The following is a 17,924-nucleotide window of genomic DNA, read 5'->3' as shown; positions in this document are numbered from 1 at the left end:
TTTAAATTAAATGGTGGCAAAAATTAGGAAAAGAAACATATATTGACTAATCAGGTCATTTAACTTACCACTCAGTTTGTGCTTGGGCAAATATATCTACATCTGCTAATCCTTCCAAATTGATGCAAGGAATAGTACCAAGGGCTTTTTTCTTCAAGGGAAGTCAAAGTCACAGTGTGAGCCGGTGCACTGGCAGTTTTTTTGGCAGCTGTGGCTATTTGAGCAGACTTGCGGTGCAAGGGCAGAACATAAGAACATAAGAAAGTTTACAAACGAGAGGAGGCCATTGGCCCATCTTGCTCGTTTGGTTGTTAGTAGCTTATTGATCCCAGCTCCTCCCTCTCTGGATCTGGGAGCGGTAGGCTCCTCCCTCTCTGGCTCTCTGGCTCTCTCGGACGATGGAAAGCTGGCAGCTCCTCCCTCTCTGGCTCTCGGGACGACGGCAGCTCCTCCTCCCTCTCTGGCTCTCGGGAAGGCGGCTCACCCCTCTCTGGCTCTTGGGAAGGTATCTCCACCCTCTTTATTGGAGTGACTTGGGCATCTCCCATGTCTACCGCCAGGTAATTAACCACCATGAGGGCAACCTCTGGGAAGGACGCCGGGTGGTGTTGTTCCTCCCACTGTTCCCACCTCTCTCCATCTCGACGCCACAGCATGTTGATAACTATGGGGAGATCGTGGACGAGGTCTGCCTCAGGGTGCATCAACCAGTCCCAGATCTCCTGGGACGGTGGTGAAGGTGGTGGTGCTGGAGGTAGTGGGGTGGCCCCTGATGCCCGGGGTGAACACTGCACCTCTTCCTGGGCCTGGTTGTAGGGGCATCCTACACCGGCCACACCAGTTTGCCGGTGGCACGTCTGGGCAGGACCACCAATGATGGTCCTCCTTTCCGCACCAGGAACACCAGGGGAAGAGGCTGGCCGGGTCCTCCAGCAGTGGCTGCAGCAGCTTACATTTCTTCAGCTGCTGCTTTTCCTGCCTTTGCCGCTGTCTGCTCTTCTTTCCCATAATCCAAAAAAAAAAAATAATAATAATTCTCCCAAAAATTCCAAAAAAAAAAATAAAAAATACTGCTCTGAGCCTCTAGGTGGCGCTATCCCACTTCTAACACCAAATGTGGCAGGCTGGCGAGTGGATAGAGGCCCAGAGACAGACTGCAGTTCAAAAATATATACTTCTATTATAAATAGATACAAAAATAAAAAGGCACAAGGGCCAAAACAAAGACAAAAAGCAAAATGTACAAAATAAAGGTTTCCAGGCTGGGCAATGCCTTCACTGGATTTAGAAAATTGAAAAATCACAACCAACAAAACACCAACCTGCTTCATCAGCTCCTTCCTCCCAAATGAGAAGCAGAGGCCTCCTTTTATGTCAGGTGGCTGGGAGCTGATTGATCGTTAATTAACCTAATCAACTAATCAACCCCAGCCACCTGAACATAATAAACCCAGGCAGGTAGGGGAAATTAACCCCATCCCTGCCAATTTAAAAAGGGCAGAGCTTTGCTCTGCCACAAACATGCATTAATAAAACATCCATTCATGCATCTGCGTATAATTCTTGTGCTGCCAATATTAGGTGCTTTTCAAGAAGTTTTTTTACTTTAATTAAAGTGTAATTATAAAAATGTAACTACGAACTGATACTGAAGCTTGGTGTGTTCTAATTGTGTTTGTTATGTTTTTACTAGAGTTTATGTATTTTCTCATAGTGCCCATGGCAGAGAGGCTTGGCAGTGCTTCTGCTGGATTCAACCAAGTACCTCCCTCTGGTCACTTCTTACAGCACTACAGCAGACTTTCCTACAGCAGACTTACAATCAGAGACAACCAGCTCAGCAACAGAGTTAACTCTCCAGCACTCTTGTTAAACATAATGTCATAAGCATTGCAGCAACCTTCTTCGCAAAAACACTCAACACCCTTGACATCACATTTAAAAAGTCACTTTGTTATATGTTTATCTATTAGACACAGGGGTTTCTTTGGTTTTATTATATTCCATACTTACCCGCCACACCTTCTACTGCTTTAAGCTTACATACTCAACTTTTAAGAGTGATTCACATCAAGTTGGAACACAATTCTTAACATCTCTTCCCTTGGTTGCCTCAAAATAAATTACTTTAACTACTAATAACTCCATTTGTCTCTTGTCCCAGAACTGAAGGTGTTTATCATTTTTTGCTCACTTTTCTTAATCAAATATTCCAACTTCACTTCTGTTCACTTTGTGAAGTTTCTACATGATCTAAATAGTTTTCTATCCATTCTCACAGGTAGTCTTGGTTGACTTTCTTCACATTCATATGTGATATAGCTTTGTAAGATTGGGATGTTTAATTTAAATATCCACATAAAGTTTAATCACATGCTTATTAATGAAACACCTGGTTTCTGGTTTGACACTTGTGGTGGTAATTCCAGGTGTATTTTAAATAGCTTTAATTAAAAATAAAAATAATAATAATAATCAAACATAATTACAAAAAATTAAAACAGTTGTTACATTTTAATTGTAACCTTAAGTGTGGTCAAGGAGGCAGGAGCTAGGGATCCTCCGCTGCTCTGTCCCAACACTATCTGCCAATCACCCCATTTAAACCCCAAGTAATGCCCTTATTCTATGTTGCGTTTTTCGTTTCCATGTCTATACATTCACGTATAGCCACACAGCTGACAACCGGCGCTGACCTATCAACACTGTGCCCGCCCCTGATTTTGAGCTGTCAATCTCTACCTGGGTACCCTCAAAGCTTTTTTTGCTCCAAATACTTGAATGCTAAATATGAATTCCCGAATGGGCTGTCTTGCATGTTCATTTGTGTATCAAACAGGATATAAATCTACTGCAGAATTGTCTGTACCTTTTCTAACTGCGCATCCATATTATTATTATTAGCTAAAGCATAAAAAACATAATTAAAAAACAAACATGCAGCCCCTCTAATGGCTGCAGGTGACCTTGGATTCTAATAAGCATTTACTGTTGGAACCTGTTTTTCTTTTTCAACCATCCGACCATTCTCAGCGCTCCTGTAGAACAGTCTCCTTCATTCTTGCTACAGCTTCAAGAACTGGTCAATATTAAATGGCCACTGCCCTAGCTCGTCCCATGTTCTTGCTTCACCTACACATCCAACTGGTCTGCCTTCTCAACTTTCAGTAAGTTTCCTGGTTCGGACGTCTGGTTCCCTGATCTTTTCCACCTGCTCCATTCAGCAAGTGGATACTCAGTTAAATCCATCCCTTTCCAATCTCCTCGCTTCAGCTCAAGATTATATGGCCGCTACCATCGTTAAAGCAACCCATTCTTCCTATGTAACAGGCTGGTCTGCCTTCACCTTTCAACATGACAATCATCTATCCTAATAGCTCCCATCAACATCCTTGTCTTGTCTAAGGCTCTACAAATCATCCTGATCACAATTTCGTTTCCTACCTCTTCATCCTCCCTTTATTGTGTTTTTTTTTTTTAAGTTGGGTCCTAGATATAATAGTGCTCGCTGGAATTCTTTCAGGTTTCAAAGGAACTGGTTCGCACATCTATACCTCTAATTCTTTGGCCTCATCCAGGTCACACATCCATAAAAAATTAAAATAAGGTCATGCATGCTTTGCAAGGCCGTGAGCTGTTATAAAAAGCAGTTTGAGCTTTAAAATCACAGATGTATTTATGGTGTGTAGTAATTGTTCTGCTTTGAAGGGCCTTGCTTAAATCCTTTTTTTTCCATTTACGGAAGATTGCCAAAGTTCAACGTTTTCTCTCTCACAGATGCAGAGATTTTGATCCATGCATTTGTAATCTCTAGGCTTGACTATTGTAACTCCTTATTTGCAGGTCTTCCATCCAAAGCAATTGATAGATTACAAATAGTTAAGAACACAGTTGCCAGAATCTTGACCAATCCTGGCTAAACTTCATTGGCTTCCCATCAAGTATTGAATCTCTTTTAAACAAGTTCTCCTGACATATTGATCACTCAGTGGTACTGGTCCTGCTTGCCTTACTGAATTACTTTATCCTAACCAGCCAGTTTGTACCCTTAGATCCTCCCAGGATGGCATGCTGGTTGTTCCTGATGTGAAACTGGTTGGTCTCGCAGGTCGTTCCTTTAGCCACCTGGCTCCTATGCTATGGAATTACCTCCCCATTGACATCAGGAACTGTCAGTCAGTTGATTGGTTTAAAAAAGGTCTTAAGACTTATCTGTTAAATCTCACATTTGGTTAAGGCCCTTGAGAAGCTTTTATAGCCAGATCTGTGTTTATGTCCTGATTTTATGACAGGTTTGTTAATTTCTCTTTCAGATATTGTATTTATACTGTGTAAAGTGCCTTGAGATGTGCAGGTCAAGACACTATATATAAACCGAAGTTGTTTTTGTTGCTCATGAATAGCCATTTCAGTTCTGAGTGACACTTTTGTAAGCATAATGAATGTTTGTTTACCTCTGCTAGAAAATGTACTTTTCCTGCATTTTTTAAATGCAAGCCTTTGAACTTGAAAGTACTGTATATCTGTACACTTTTTTTAAGAATTTGCCCAGAGGACTACCGAGACACAGACATCAGCTAATTCTAATCTGTTTTAATTCACCTCAATAGAATGGGCGAGCATTAGTTTCCAACCCTGCTTCCCAACCTTGGCGGCTGATTGGTTCGGTCTCACCTCTGCAAGGGCGGCTCTCCACAAGCCAAAGGGAAACCCTGTAATCTTTCTTAAATCACAAAGCTCTTCTCTCCTATTCTCAATTCCCGAGGTTTATCATCCACGCAGCCCTTGCTCCTGTTCCGTAAACTGGATCATAAAGTAACTGTCTACAATTTAAACTAAATAAAACATTCAGAAACACTGGGAAGCAATTAAAATTATGTTATGTTTCATAATACAGAAATACGTTGAACAATAATAATACATTTGTGTGTTAGCTTTGAGATTAATGGTCTCTATTCTTTTTTTAAAGGTGGAAATCTTTTACAAGACCTCCCAGCAAATTTCTTGAAACAAATTCCAAAAATCGAAAGCATAAACCTGGAACACAACTCCATCAAATCAATCCACCCTCAGGCTTTTACTGGGGCCAGGAGGCTGATGTTACTTAATCTTTTTGGAAACCAAATCACCAAACTCCCACTAAAAGGCTTTCAGGATCTAATAAACCTTCGATTCCTTATGCTGGGTCAAAACCGCATCACAACAATCAAGCCTGAAATCTTCTTCGGCCTGAGAAACTTATCTGACTTGGATTTACCAATAAACTCCCTCACATCCTTACCTCCTAATGGCTTTCGGCCTTTAATTGCACTAAAAGTACTAGATTTAGCATTCAACAAGATTCAGAAGATTTCTGTCAAGGCTTTTGTTGGTCTAGGAGAGCTGCAGTTTCTGAATTTGGATAACAACAACATACAAAATATTCCCACTGGAACCTTCAAGCCCATGAACAAGCTGGAGATGCTGGTGTTAGACAATAATCGTCTTACAACTGTGACGGCTTCTATGTTTGAGGGCTTGTCCCGTTTGCAGGAGCTGTATCTGAGGAATAATGACATTGGGAAGTTACCTGAAGATGTGTTCAAACACATTCCCAAGATAACACAGCTTGCATTAAGTGGAAACAGGCTGAAGACTATTGATGGGAATTCACTTTCTCAGCTACCAGGTTAGTATATTTCTGTTAAAGAAAATTATATTTGTTGTTGTTTACAAATAGAAACATAACTTATTGTGGAGGAGTACATACAAAAGTTAACTCACAGTACATAATATATCACATTACTGTTTATTATAAATTTGTGTGGGCTACAGTACTAAGAAAATACATCTTATGTCACAGACAGAAGAAACTATTTGTTTTTCACACCAAAAAAATCTAATTTTATTCTCAAACGTATGCACATATATAGATATTCTATGTGGCAAAAGATTAAGATGATTACAGTCCAACCACATTTTATAACAGCCATGGCAGATATGAGGCGATATGGTCATGTCTCACATTTGCCTCATAATGTTATTTCACCTGTTAATTCATTCCAGTTAAAAGGATGGCATACAAACTGCACACAGCCTCTAAACAATGAGTGAATTACAGTATATAGTGCCTTATATCACTTTTATCAGGTCATTGTAGTGTCTGGCATCTACTTATTTTGACACAGTAGGTTTTGGTAAGCCAGCACATAGAACGGCATATAAATCAATTCTGAATAAAACAAAAAGCATCTCAGCGTTTTGTTAACCTTGAGGTAAAACTTGATTATTTTATGAATAAGAGCCTCAGTATTTGCATTTAGAAATTAAAAAAATGATTCAAGTAGTAGTGTGCAGAAAACTCAGATTCATTGGGATTACAAGAATCCTCCAACTAACATAATTGGTAATAAGACTATTAAGACTAATAAATGCTATTCACCGAGATTATTCTTTGAAACCTACATATTACCATGTATACACCTTATCTGCTGTACATTAGGGTAGTGTTAATCGTACAGTTTTCATACCTACATGAAATAATACCTGAATATCGGGATCACTTGTCTATAGTGATCCCTCTAATGAATTCAGCAGTTGTCATGAGCAGGTTTGACTATAAATCTTTTTCTTTAATAATGTAACTTAGCCACATAAAAACATTTAAGAATTTTTAATAGAAGATGGCTTTAAGAAAGAAAGGTACCATTTTAAATACAACACATTCAGTACCCAAAACCAAATTAATAGAAAGTCCTGACTAGGGAAACATAATCTAAATCTATAATTTGTCCATATGGGTTGCTAACATAATAAATGTTAGCCAGTGTAGTTCAGGGGGCGTGCAGCAGGGGGTTTCCAATTTCCTGTCAATTAGTACCTATTTTCTATTTAAGCCCTGATCACTTGCACCTTCGCTGTCTAGCGTTTCGTTTTTGTAGCAAACACTCAGATGCCGTCTTTTCGTGCTTCACCGTTAATCTACACTTCGTTGCCTTTCACTGAAGATCAATTCTCTGTGCAGCACTCCCAAGATATTATCAAATATTTTCCTACCTGCTCCGGTGCTGCTTCTCATCATTCAGCTTCTCCATTTGGCTGCAGGAGCTCCAGCGTTAGTCTTTCCTGCTCTTACCAGCCTCCAGCCCAGCAACAACATCATCCAAACCGCAGCTTCATTACTCAACTCGTCTGCGTCTTTATTAGACAGACTGGCCCTCCACTAAAACCTCTAAAGCTCCTTCAACAAGACATCGACATTCCCATCGTCAGCTTTTGCCTTGCAATAATTCCTCTTTAATCCACCACAAAGATCTGTCAGCTGAACATTCCTTTACTCTTCACTTGCAATCAAGCACCCCTCCTCCGACCCAGAGCCAGCACAAATTATCGTTCCTTCATAAGATCCTGCCCTGGATTTCTATTAACTACGTTCAACGTTTTAAAGACCTATCCAGTCAATTTCATGCTCCATTTCAACGTGTAGTGGTTTGTGCTTTCGACTGGTCACAACAAGCTCTGCCAGCACTGCTGTTATGCAACTTTTCCACCGACGCCTCTCAGTCCTTGGCAACGCCCTCATTGCGTGACTGTGGGGAGTGGTAAGTCACCATGGTGACCAGGCAGCTTCATCCGGTACCGCGAGCTCTGTGCCTCAGTACTGCAATCTTCTGGCTTGCTGATGCTGCGCTTTCACAATCTGCGAGGGATCGTTCAACTCGCCGAATTGTGACATCTAAATACTGTGTTAACGTATTCATATACATAACTAACTGTCCTAAAACATGTAACGAAGATATTCAAATCTAAAAGAATATGCAATTGTTGTTCTACACCGACAAGGATTTTAATCACAATAACCAAATATATTCTACCCGGCTTCACTCAAACCAATGGTTAATTCTAATCATAACTGCTAGATGGCAGTATAACACCACAAATTTTGTACAGTCTCTAGCTGGTTTGCTATCACTGTAAAGCTCGCACGATCCAGCTTTTCTATACATTCCTGCAGTTTGTCGTCCCCCTCCTCCTCAACCTTTTGTAGCAACTGACGTTCTCCAATTTCAACTCTTCCCCTCTTCAAGGACCTGGTCATGAAGCAACCTTACTCAGCTGTTTTTGAGATGCTCAGTATCTACCATCATAGTAACGTCCTGCTTCCCTGCATCACGCATCCATTCCTGTGACTTAGTCCTGTTCCCAGATTCGTGTTTCCTCATCTCGTGCCGCTCCTCCAATCTGACCAGCTTCATCAAGGTACCTTATTCAACTTTCAAAGTCATCATTTCATCAACGTGAGCCGCTAGTCAGTCATGGAACCATGTCCTACGATTTATCAACGTTGCAGTCAATGTCCTCCTATCCCCAACAGACAATAAACTGCTCCCGACCAATCAATAGGTTTTGCAGACGCCTCGGAGCAACACATTCTTCATCCTCTCTGGTTCTGCAGCGGTCTCAGATCTCTGCAATCTTCATCTCTGCCCAAAAGCAGCCCCATCTCTGGCTCCATCTAAATCTGCCTTAACACTGAAAGACCAATATCTACTGCATTCAGCAGATCCCTACTCTCTGCAGCAGACCACCACACACTACCGATGGTAGTCCTCCTTTCTCTATTGCAGATCTCTGCTCTCACAGCTGGGCCTCTGCACACTATTGACAGCACTCCATTGTTTTCTTCCTCAGACCTCTGCTCTGTACAGCAGATCCTGCCCTCTACCGTTAATCGCTCCTCACTACAGCAGATCTCCACTCCCTCTTCAGATCAGCTCACTACTGCAGCTGCAAGTGCCGCTCTAGTTTACTGTTTAAATCTGCAGCTGCACTTCTCCAGAGCCTACAATGCTCTAGCCTTCCTCCAATATGCAGATCGTGGCAGCATTCCCACAATCAAGGCTAACGCTAATCCCCATCTAATCAAAATACGGGGCACTTCCTCAGCAATCCTATTCATATCTCCGCCCATCCTCCCAAATATTACAGCATTAATACTTGGTTGAGACGTGGTACGAGACTCAAAATCTGTCTTGATTATGAGCAAAGGATTTCCACTATTAAGAGAATAACTGGCATTGCGAAACCCAAATCTCTGAATGTCAGTTTACCTTTTCCATTTCAAGCAGACATGATAGTAGCAAACCGCTGATTGATCCTGTATTAACTAACACATAGAAAGGCGACATCTCATCTCTGCTCTCATTTCTAGAATATGGGATGCAAAGGCGGTGTGCCTCCCCAGTAGCCGATTCATGTTCGTTCAGTCCAGCTGCCACCTCAGCCCTCAGTTCCAGCTCTCCTTCTGCCTCTACTTTCGGTATCCAAGTTCAGTCAGTTGGTCCCATTTGCTTCCACAACCCCCATCCAGAATCCTCAGCTTCTCCAGATGCTATTTGACTGAATCCTACTCTCAACCTCCTTCAATCTGCTCAGCATTACATGTCTGCAGCCCTCCACCTTGTTCAAGAGCTCCTATTCTACAGCCTGCTCAGTGTCTTCAATCCTCTGCGCCCAGATTCGAATAATCATAGCCCTTCAATCAAAACCTGGCTCTCATGGTCCGTGCTAGGGATTCTCTCCAACTCCCTCCAGTCTCTACATATCCGCATTCCGCCTGACCCTCTGTGGGATTTTTAAGAGCTTTCCCCCTGCCTCACCTTCCTGTCTATATCAACATATATTTTCCATTTGCTAATTTCCACTCTTCAGAAAAGCTGCTTCTCCCCCTACAATGATTTACCCATGGAGATCAGCTGCCTCTCGACCACCTTCCATGCTTACTCCATCACTTGGCTGCATACCTCAAGAGGGATCAATTCAGCACGGTCGGTCCACTCACACATCAAGTGTCCCCTATCTCCCTTTTCAAGGTATCTCCACAGCAGGAACACCCCCCACCCCCTCCTCAGACCCCCTGTTCATTGATTCCTCTCACTCCTATCATCACTCACCTTCATCCTCGCCTCCGAGCAGGCCTCCTTCCTCTCCACTCTCCTGCGCTTATCTTGCCTCACTCAAGGCTCTGTTCTATACTCTGTCTCAGTTCAGGACGTGGCTACTCATGCTCGAGTCCCATACTAACCTCTATGCCTTGTTCTTATCTCAAGTCCCAGGTAGCGTGAAGTCTCGGCCAATTGGGGGGTCTAACGAGCGCCCCTTTACAGAAGTCTCAGATGCTGGGTACCTCTCCCTCTCTATCTCCTTTCATGTCCCGGTCTTCCGGGACCAACTTCCTCTGAGGGACGGCTCCCCGAGTCATAACCCTCATATGTGTTTTCGGTTGCTGGGTCCTTCGTGACCTGGGTCGTGTCGGCATCGCCGCCCTCAGTCAGTGACCACTTTCTGTATCCTGTCTTCGGTTGCTGCATCCTTCTCCCCTGGGCTCGTGTCAGCATCGCCACCCTCAGTCAGTGACCATCCTTCTATCCGGTTTTGGTTGCTGGGTCCTTCGCCCCTGGGTTGTGTCTGCATCGTCGCCCTCAGTGGGTGACCACCTTCTATCCTAGCTTCCATGTCCAGTTTCGCTGGTCTGCTACTAGAGTGGCCCTCGCCTGCTCTTCTATCCTAGGTCCGGTCCTTTCTAGCCAGCACTCTGTCCTACTTACCGCTCCCTTCTGCTTCTTCTGCCCTATCCCTACCCCCCAGCACACGCTCTGTGAACTATAAATTAACATCTTCTCAATTGTATTTACTTTTAACATGTATAATAAAAATAAATAAAAATGTTGGGATATCTCTTATAGCACTTGTATCAAAGCTGCTTCTTTAAGAGCCCAGTATGCGTAAGACCTCGTCTCCGCCCCCAGGAGATAAGTACGAGTGACGCCTAAGCTCAGCGCCATTTTCTTTTCAGACCTGCTGCGTTACAACGAATACAGTCACCTTGAAGGGTAATGGTTACATTTCTATTTCAGGGAACCAGGGTTATGATAATAACCTAACGTTTCCTTTTAAGTACAAAATGTACTCAGTACCTTATTGGATAGAATGCCCAAGTCGCTGGAAGTGCAGGACTTGCAGCACCGGCAGATGTGCTAAAAAGGAAGATAAACTACCTTTAGCATTCCAGCCGAGGACTGATGAGGATCCATGGAATATATTCCACAGTTCAGTGAGGGAGGACCCTCATGCAGTGTGTATGCTACAAGGTTACACTGAGTAACCTCAGCATTTAACACCAAAACTCCAAAAAAGGGTGTATGGACAACTACCCCAGGACTTGAAGTGGAACACAATACAAATGTGTTAAAAAGCAGAATGAGTGGCCGCTCTTAAAACTCTGGTCCCAAAACCAGGGTTCAGCTGATCTAAAAAATGTAAATTGGTAGAATCTGGTAAAAATACGAGGCATGGCCCGTAATGCAGCGTTGCAAATGTTTGTGGCAGATGCGCCTTGGAATATTGCCCAGGAGATTACAAGGCCTCTTGTGAATTGACCAGTGACCTTTTCTGGAGGGGGCAGTTTGGCTAGATTGTATGCAATCCTGACCGTGTCTGTAATCCACTTTGAGAGCCACTGCTTAGACAGGGATTGTACGTGAAACTTAGACCCAAAGGAAAGTTTCAGTCAGCACTCAGACATCCGTTACCCAGATACACGTCAGTCACGTTTTACCACATTGTATTAAGAATAAAATCAATCCCCATTATATATATATATATATATATATATATATATATATATATATATATATATATATATATATATAACAAATTAATGCACTTACCTGTCACATGCGATTTCCGTCACCAGTTTTCTGATACAAAGCCCATCTCTTAAATGTTACAATTTATCTGAATATCCGTCACAGCCCTCACATTTTTATTTTTTTTATTTAAATTCTCTCTAATGCCAAATCAGTCTGTCTTATATTGTGCAGTTACACAGCGTTTCCTCCAGTTTCACCTGATGAAAATGCAGCCAAAACAAACTTATCAAGCACCATATTCTGAATACTGACTTTTTAATTCTGAAACCTTTTTTTTTTTTAATTGCTTTTTACATTTAATGCAGTTCTAGATTTAATTTTGCTGTTAGGTTGTTAATGGGAAATTTTACATACCACTACAACACGTGTGAATTTACAATACGTGTAAAAGCATGTGCTGTATTACAGTTAACGTGTCATCTCTTTAGTGTTGACAAGTGATATTTTTCAGAATCATATCGTTCTGAATTAAAATAATACTATATTTTCAATATAAGTACTGTACCAACAAAGCCAATACAGTACATCTAAATGGAAGCCTACTTATTTTAAAACAAAGTCCTTTCAGATATGTATTTTAGATATTGTATCTTTTTTTATGTTCCCTGAAAAAAGGGCAAGGATTGGAGCAGGCTAAAATGAAATAATTAGATATGCTTCACATGCGTTTAACTGTCACTGAAGTCAAAATTTTATAGGGTCGGAAATGTGAGTGCTAACTGTAAACAATTGCTCTGATTGCCACCAACTATGGGTGCGGTCAGCATAATACATTAGTGCCCTATCCGGTCAGAGCGTAGGGAACTTTCTCTCCCTCCCCAGATTGGAAAGGAGGTGGATGGAAGGCCTCCAATTCCACTGACTGGTTGATATGGAAAAAACTTTGAGGGAGAAAAGCAGGATTAGTTGCTGGGGGCTCCCAGAATGATTTCACCTGGTGCAAAAAACACGTGAGAACCAGGTGGTCCAGGCACTGATGCACAGCAGCAGACACCCTATCAAATATAGAGCGTTGTCATTGCCACCCATGACCAGGAGTTCCTAGTAGGCAGCACACAATTGGCCGAGCGCCACCCAGGTAGGGAGGGGTTAGGTAGACAGAGCAATCCATGGTTCATCGCGCACCAGCGATCGCTGTGGCTGATAGGGCGCCTGCGGGTCTGCAGTGGAGCCATTCAGATCTGTGATGTCCTCCAACACTATAGGTCTGGTCGCTTCGCTGTGGATCTGCAGTGCAAAAAATTATGGATTGGCAGGAACACGTTTCGGAAGACGGGTGAGTCGGCCTCTGTTTCCCCGAGTCGCCGGGGGGGCTGCAGCGGTGAACCGAGATGAAAATAATAATTGGGCATTCCAAATTGGGGAAAAAAATAGAGCGTTTAAGATCATCTTCTGTGGCCCAAGGTACTTGCAAGGCTGTGGTAGCATGTCTGATAAGGGAGGTGAGCTCGGATGGGAAGATTAGTTCTTGGGTGTCCATGCCCTCAGATGCAATAAGGTACATGGCGTCCTCCTGCTCTGGTTGTGGATCATACGATGGTGCCTGAACTCTGGGGACTGAGGCAACAGGGGAGGCCTCACAGCAGCTCCATCAAAAGGGACTGCTACTGGTTTATAGCTTCAAACAACTTCTCCATTTACCCCGCAACCTGTCAGTACCAGAATGCCTGCCATGGCAGCTCCTGTTCCTCTTCCGTGTAGGAGGAGAGGGGAAGCTCTCCGAGCCAGGTGATGAAGAGGAAGATTTAGAGGATTGAGGACTCTTAGTCCTGCTCCTAACCCTAGAGGATCGTTTCCTAGCTCCCGGTGTAACAGGGAGTGGGGGCTCTGTTGACCACACTGCAGGTAACGAATGGGGCAAGTCACGTTGTGCCAGTGTCAGAGATGCAAATCGGTCCCTGGAACATCAGGCCAGCCTGCTTTCCAGTGTCCTCTTAGAAAATGAGCACAAACTGCACAAGAACTGTGGTCTTTAATGGACCCCTCTGTATACTCCCTTCCCAGGCTATGGATGCACCTGTCATGCTTATCCTCTGCTAGAATTTTTCTCTTGCAATCAGCACAAAGGTGAAACCCAGGCATGGTGCAAGGTTGAAAAAAACTGTTCAGCTGTGCAATGTATGTGCACAAGAACAGACAGTAAGCTGACTGCTACTGAAAACTGTTGTGTACAGTGTACACAAAAATTGAGCACTGGTAACAGACCGAACTGGGTCACTGGTACAGATTCTGGTATGAACCAGACGACTGGTACCAACTTCGGTACCAGTAAAGGTGACTGGTCCCTACTTTGGTACCAACCAGGTCACTGGTACAAGCTTGTAGCAGGGGAGGTCTGTGCTGACTGTTTGGCATATGATATGTAGGGGGCAGCAGCCTCGTGTGTGGGCTTGTGTGTCGGGGTAAATGCTGCAGAGTGCAGCACCTTTATTTTGTAGTTTTATTACTGTGTTTTATTTTATTTTTCACCTTTTGTCCTTTATGATTATTAGTCCAGAGCACCTGCGAGTGCACCTGCATTGGACAGTGTACTTGTATTGGTATAACTGTGGACTTGTTTACCGTTGCCGGTACTCAAGCCACGGACAACAGTGCCCTCTGCAGGCAAAAATAAGAATTAAAAAAGAGAACAAATAAAACTGGGCACCTATGCGGTGTTTGCAAGTACACTTTTGTCTCCTGTGTCAGTGAATACCCACACCCTTCCACAGAGCTCTATTACCAACCAAGTCACTGGTACAGGCTCTGGTACTGAATGGTACTGGCTCTGGTACCAGCTAGTTGACTAGAACAGGCTCTGGTCCTGACTACCAGCTCTGGTACTGAGCAGGTGACTGGTACAGGGTCAGTGCAGCAAAGCAAACACAGCAATGGCACAGACACACAAAATATTCTCTACAAGGTTGTCCTGGAAGAAAACTTGCTTCCTTCTGCTCTGACAATGTTCCCCAACTCTGAGGACTGGTTTTTCCAGCAGGACAACGCTCCATGCCACACAGCCAGGTCAATCAAGGTGTGGATGGAGGACCACCAGATCAAGACCCTGTCATGGCCAGCCCAATCTCCAGACCTGAACCCCATTGAAAACCTCTGGAATGTGATCAAGAGGAAGATGGATGGTCACTAGCCATCAAACAAAGCCGAGCTGCTTGAATTTTTGTGCCAGGAGTGGCATAAAGTCACCCAACATCAAAGTGAAACTGGAGAGCATGTCAAGACGCATGAAAGCTGTGCTTAAAAATCAGGGTTATTCCACAAATATTGATTTCTGAACTCTTCCTAAGTTAAAACATTAGTATTGTGTTGTTTAAAAATGAATATGAACTTATTTTCTTTGCATTATTCGAGGTCTGACAACACTGCATCTTTTTTGTTATTTTGACCAGTTGTCATTTTCTGCAAATGCTCTAAATGACAATATTTTTATTTGGAATTTGGGAGAAATGTTGTCAGTAGTTTATAGAATAAAACAAAAATGTTCATTTTACCCAAACACATACCTATAAATAGTAAAACCAGACAAACTGATAATTTTGCAGTGGTCTCTTAATTTTTTCCAGAGCTGTATATATATATATATATATATATATATATATATATATATATATATATATATATATATATATTATATGAAGAAGTAGCAAGAATTTATATCGCCTCCCGAAGAGCCAAGCAGCAAGGGAGAGAGTGTGAACTTAGCCGCAACAAGTTACTGAACCCCAGGAAAGGGGCAGGGAGAGCCTCAGGCTTCGCACAGGGCACACGGACACAGAGGGGACTTAATCAGAACCTAAAGCTAGAATTAGTACTTAAAAAGCTAAATTATTTAAAAATATGAAATGAGAGAAAAAGTGAATTAATCAACTAATCTCTGTAGTTATGACTTAGATCAGAGCTCACTCCTTCCTCAGACAAAGGCTGAAAGGGAAAATGGTGCTTATGCATCACTGATATTTATCTTGTGTGGACGGAGACGACGTCTGACACATATAGGACTCCTAAAGGAACAGCTTTGATGTAAGTGCTCAAGTAATTTGGCTACAAGAGGTTATATCCCATTAGGTAATGGCTACATTTCATACTTGAAAAGGAACTTGCCCTTTTGTCAGTTTACTTAAGAAATTACGTTAATGTTTTATCCTTTAAATAAAATAATAAGGAAATATATGTACTCTGAAATATACAGTAATTGCACAATACAATCATAATAAATGGTCAGTTAAAAGTTATGTAGAAATGCATCAGTGCACACAGTTCTTTTGCAGTACATGTAATATATACTGAGCATCAAAAGAAACATCACTATTATAACACGTTTATTTTCGGAAAAAAAAAAGTATATAAATGATGGACATTGCCAAAATGTTTTTTTGTTTTTTTTTAATCACTCGATCATTCATCCTTGACCATGACACACTTGAGTGACCATGACTGAAGCATATGCACTTAATCACCTAATTAGTGAGGCAGTTGATTGGACACTGGGTATGGAGTAATTTCAGCTGGTGAATTGCAAGTTTAAATAAAAGCAATAAAGCAAATCACAGAAGAATACCGACACGCCACATCTGTCAAGAGAGCAGTGCCTTCGTGCAATCGGCATGTTGGAGGCTGGACTAGGGCAGCGTAATGTTATTGAAGCTGACACCCTGGGATCCTTCAAGAAGCTGCTTGATGAGATTTTGGGATCAATAAGCTACTAACAACCAAACGAGCAAGATGGGCCGAATGGCCTCCTCTCGTTTGTAAACTTTCTTATGTTCTTATGTTCTTATGTACTGTGGCTCGCTGTCTTGGGTGCTCACAACCAGAAATTTCAAATCTGGTGAGACGGTATAACCAGTTACACTTTGTCAATGACAGGACACAAACCGGTAGACTTAGCTTCTAGGGCTCGGAGACCACTGAACAGGCAGATGCTTATCCAGGCACTACAAGAGGAATGGGCAAAGATTTCACAAGACAACATCCGAAACCTGGTGCAAAGCTCTGGTCCCCCTCGTCCCCCCATAACTCTAGACAGTAAAATGTCAATTGTTAATCAGTAGAATAAAATGTCACTGCACCTGCTCTAAAACATCATTTCTTTTTGTCATTTTTCGATTACATTTAGTAAATTTGACCCAAATAAAAGTGATAAGTTTCTTTTGATGCTCAGTATATTACATTGGCAAGTTTACAGAAAGTAATGAATACAAAATGACAGTCTTTTACAGTTAAAGTATATGCATATACCTAGTCATTAGTATTCTTTCCTGCTTTCAGAGACTGCTAGATGTCAGAGTACTAGTATCCAACAATATGGCACCTCTAAACCTCATTGGTATTAGCTAGATACACATCTTTTATATATAAAAGAGGAATACTAGAATTAAAATGACACATGTTAAACACTGCTCTTGTATTTTCAGCTCTCAAGGAAGTATACCTGCATGACAACCCATGGTCATGTGACTGCAAGATGAAATCTTTGGTTCGCTGGCTATCCCAGACCAGAGCCAACTTATCTCCTTTTGAAGCTCTCAAGTGCACATCTCCACCAGAAAATAAGGAGAAAACCCTTAACATACTTAGAGTGGACAATTTAAAATGCAAAGCCTGATTACATTAAACCAGGAAAGAAAGTACAATTAATAGTTTAACAAGAAGACTAGTGGTATATGAGCTTTACATTCTAAATACTAGTAATGTGGCAAACATGCCTTAAGTGTTTTCTATAAAAAGAAAGTACAGTCTAGGCCAGAAAATATAATGTAAAACTATGAAATACTAGTTTTCCTTTTATAGGTGGCAGTATCCTATTAAAATATAAACACAATACTTATTATGCCTGCACTCTGTATGCTTCACATAAATCAGTGAAAAGATCAAATTAATTTGTGAACTACTCGGACTAGTACTGTACATAACAAGATTAAATGTATTATGATACTCTAAAACACTTTAAGAACTTCAAGACTCCACCAGAAACGCATGAGAGACATTTCTATTCAAGTACACTGTACTCATTTTTTCCACTATCAACTATATTACTTACTTTAAACCTTTTTCATGTTAATAATTAAATTAAATTTACAGATTAGAATAAAAAAAAAAATTACAAAAAAAACAATTAACCGGATGTAAATACAGGCTAACTTCACTATAAACGAGTCCCTGTGGGACCAGGAGAAATGTTCGTTATATCAGGGTGTTCATTATAATAGGGTTTGGCAATTTGCTGTCTCTGAATAA

At 41.8% G+C, this 17,924-nt stretch overlaps 1 protein-coding gene across 1 annotated transcript; it reads left to right on the top strand.

Annotated features, from left to right (window-relative positions):
- The first annotated feature begins 4,982 nt into the window (after positions 1–4,982).
- On the top strand, positions 4,983–17,699 carry si:dkey-1j5.4 (leucine-rich repeat-containing protein 15). Its single transcript, XM_041251579.1, has 2 exons — positions 4,983–5,668; positions 17,102–17,699. The coding sequence occupies exons 1-2, from the start codon at positions 5,098–5,100 to the stop codon at positions 17,290–17,292; spliced, it is 762 nt and encodes a 253-aa protein (XP_041107513.1). The 5' UTR covers positions 4,983–5,097; the 3' UTR covers positions 17,293–17,699.
- The last annotated feature ends 225 nt before the right edge of the window (positions 17,700–17,924 follow it).

The sequence above is a fragment of the Polyodon spathula genome, chromosome 6 (assembly GCF_017654505.1).
Source record: "Polyodon spathula isolate WHYD16114869_AA chromosome 6, ASM1765450v1, whole genome shotgun sequence".
In the NCBI taxonomy this organism is placed as follows: domain Eukaryota; kingdom Metazoa; phylum Chordata; class Actinopteri; order Acipenseriformes; family Polyodontidae; genus Polyodon; species Polyodon spathula.
This window is presented reverse-complemented; position numbering and strand designations above follow the sequence as displayed.

Coding starts and splice junctions, on each gene's coding strand:
- si:dkey-1j5.4 (XM_041251579.1), top strand. CDS start 5,098: ATGTTACTTAATCTTTTTGGAAACCAAATCACCAAACTCCCACTAAAA. Junction 5,669..17,101: donor TTCACTTTCTCAGCTACCAG/GTTAGTATATTT, acceptor TTGTATTTTCAG/CTCTCAAGGAAGTATACCTG.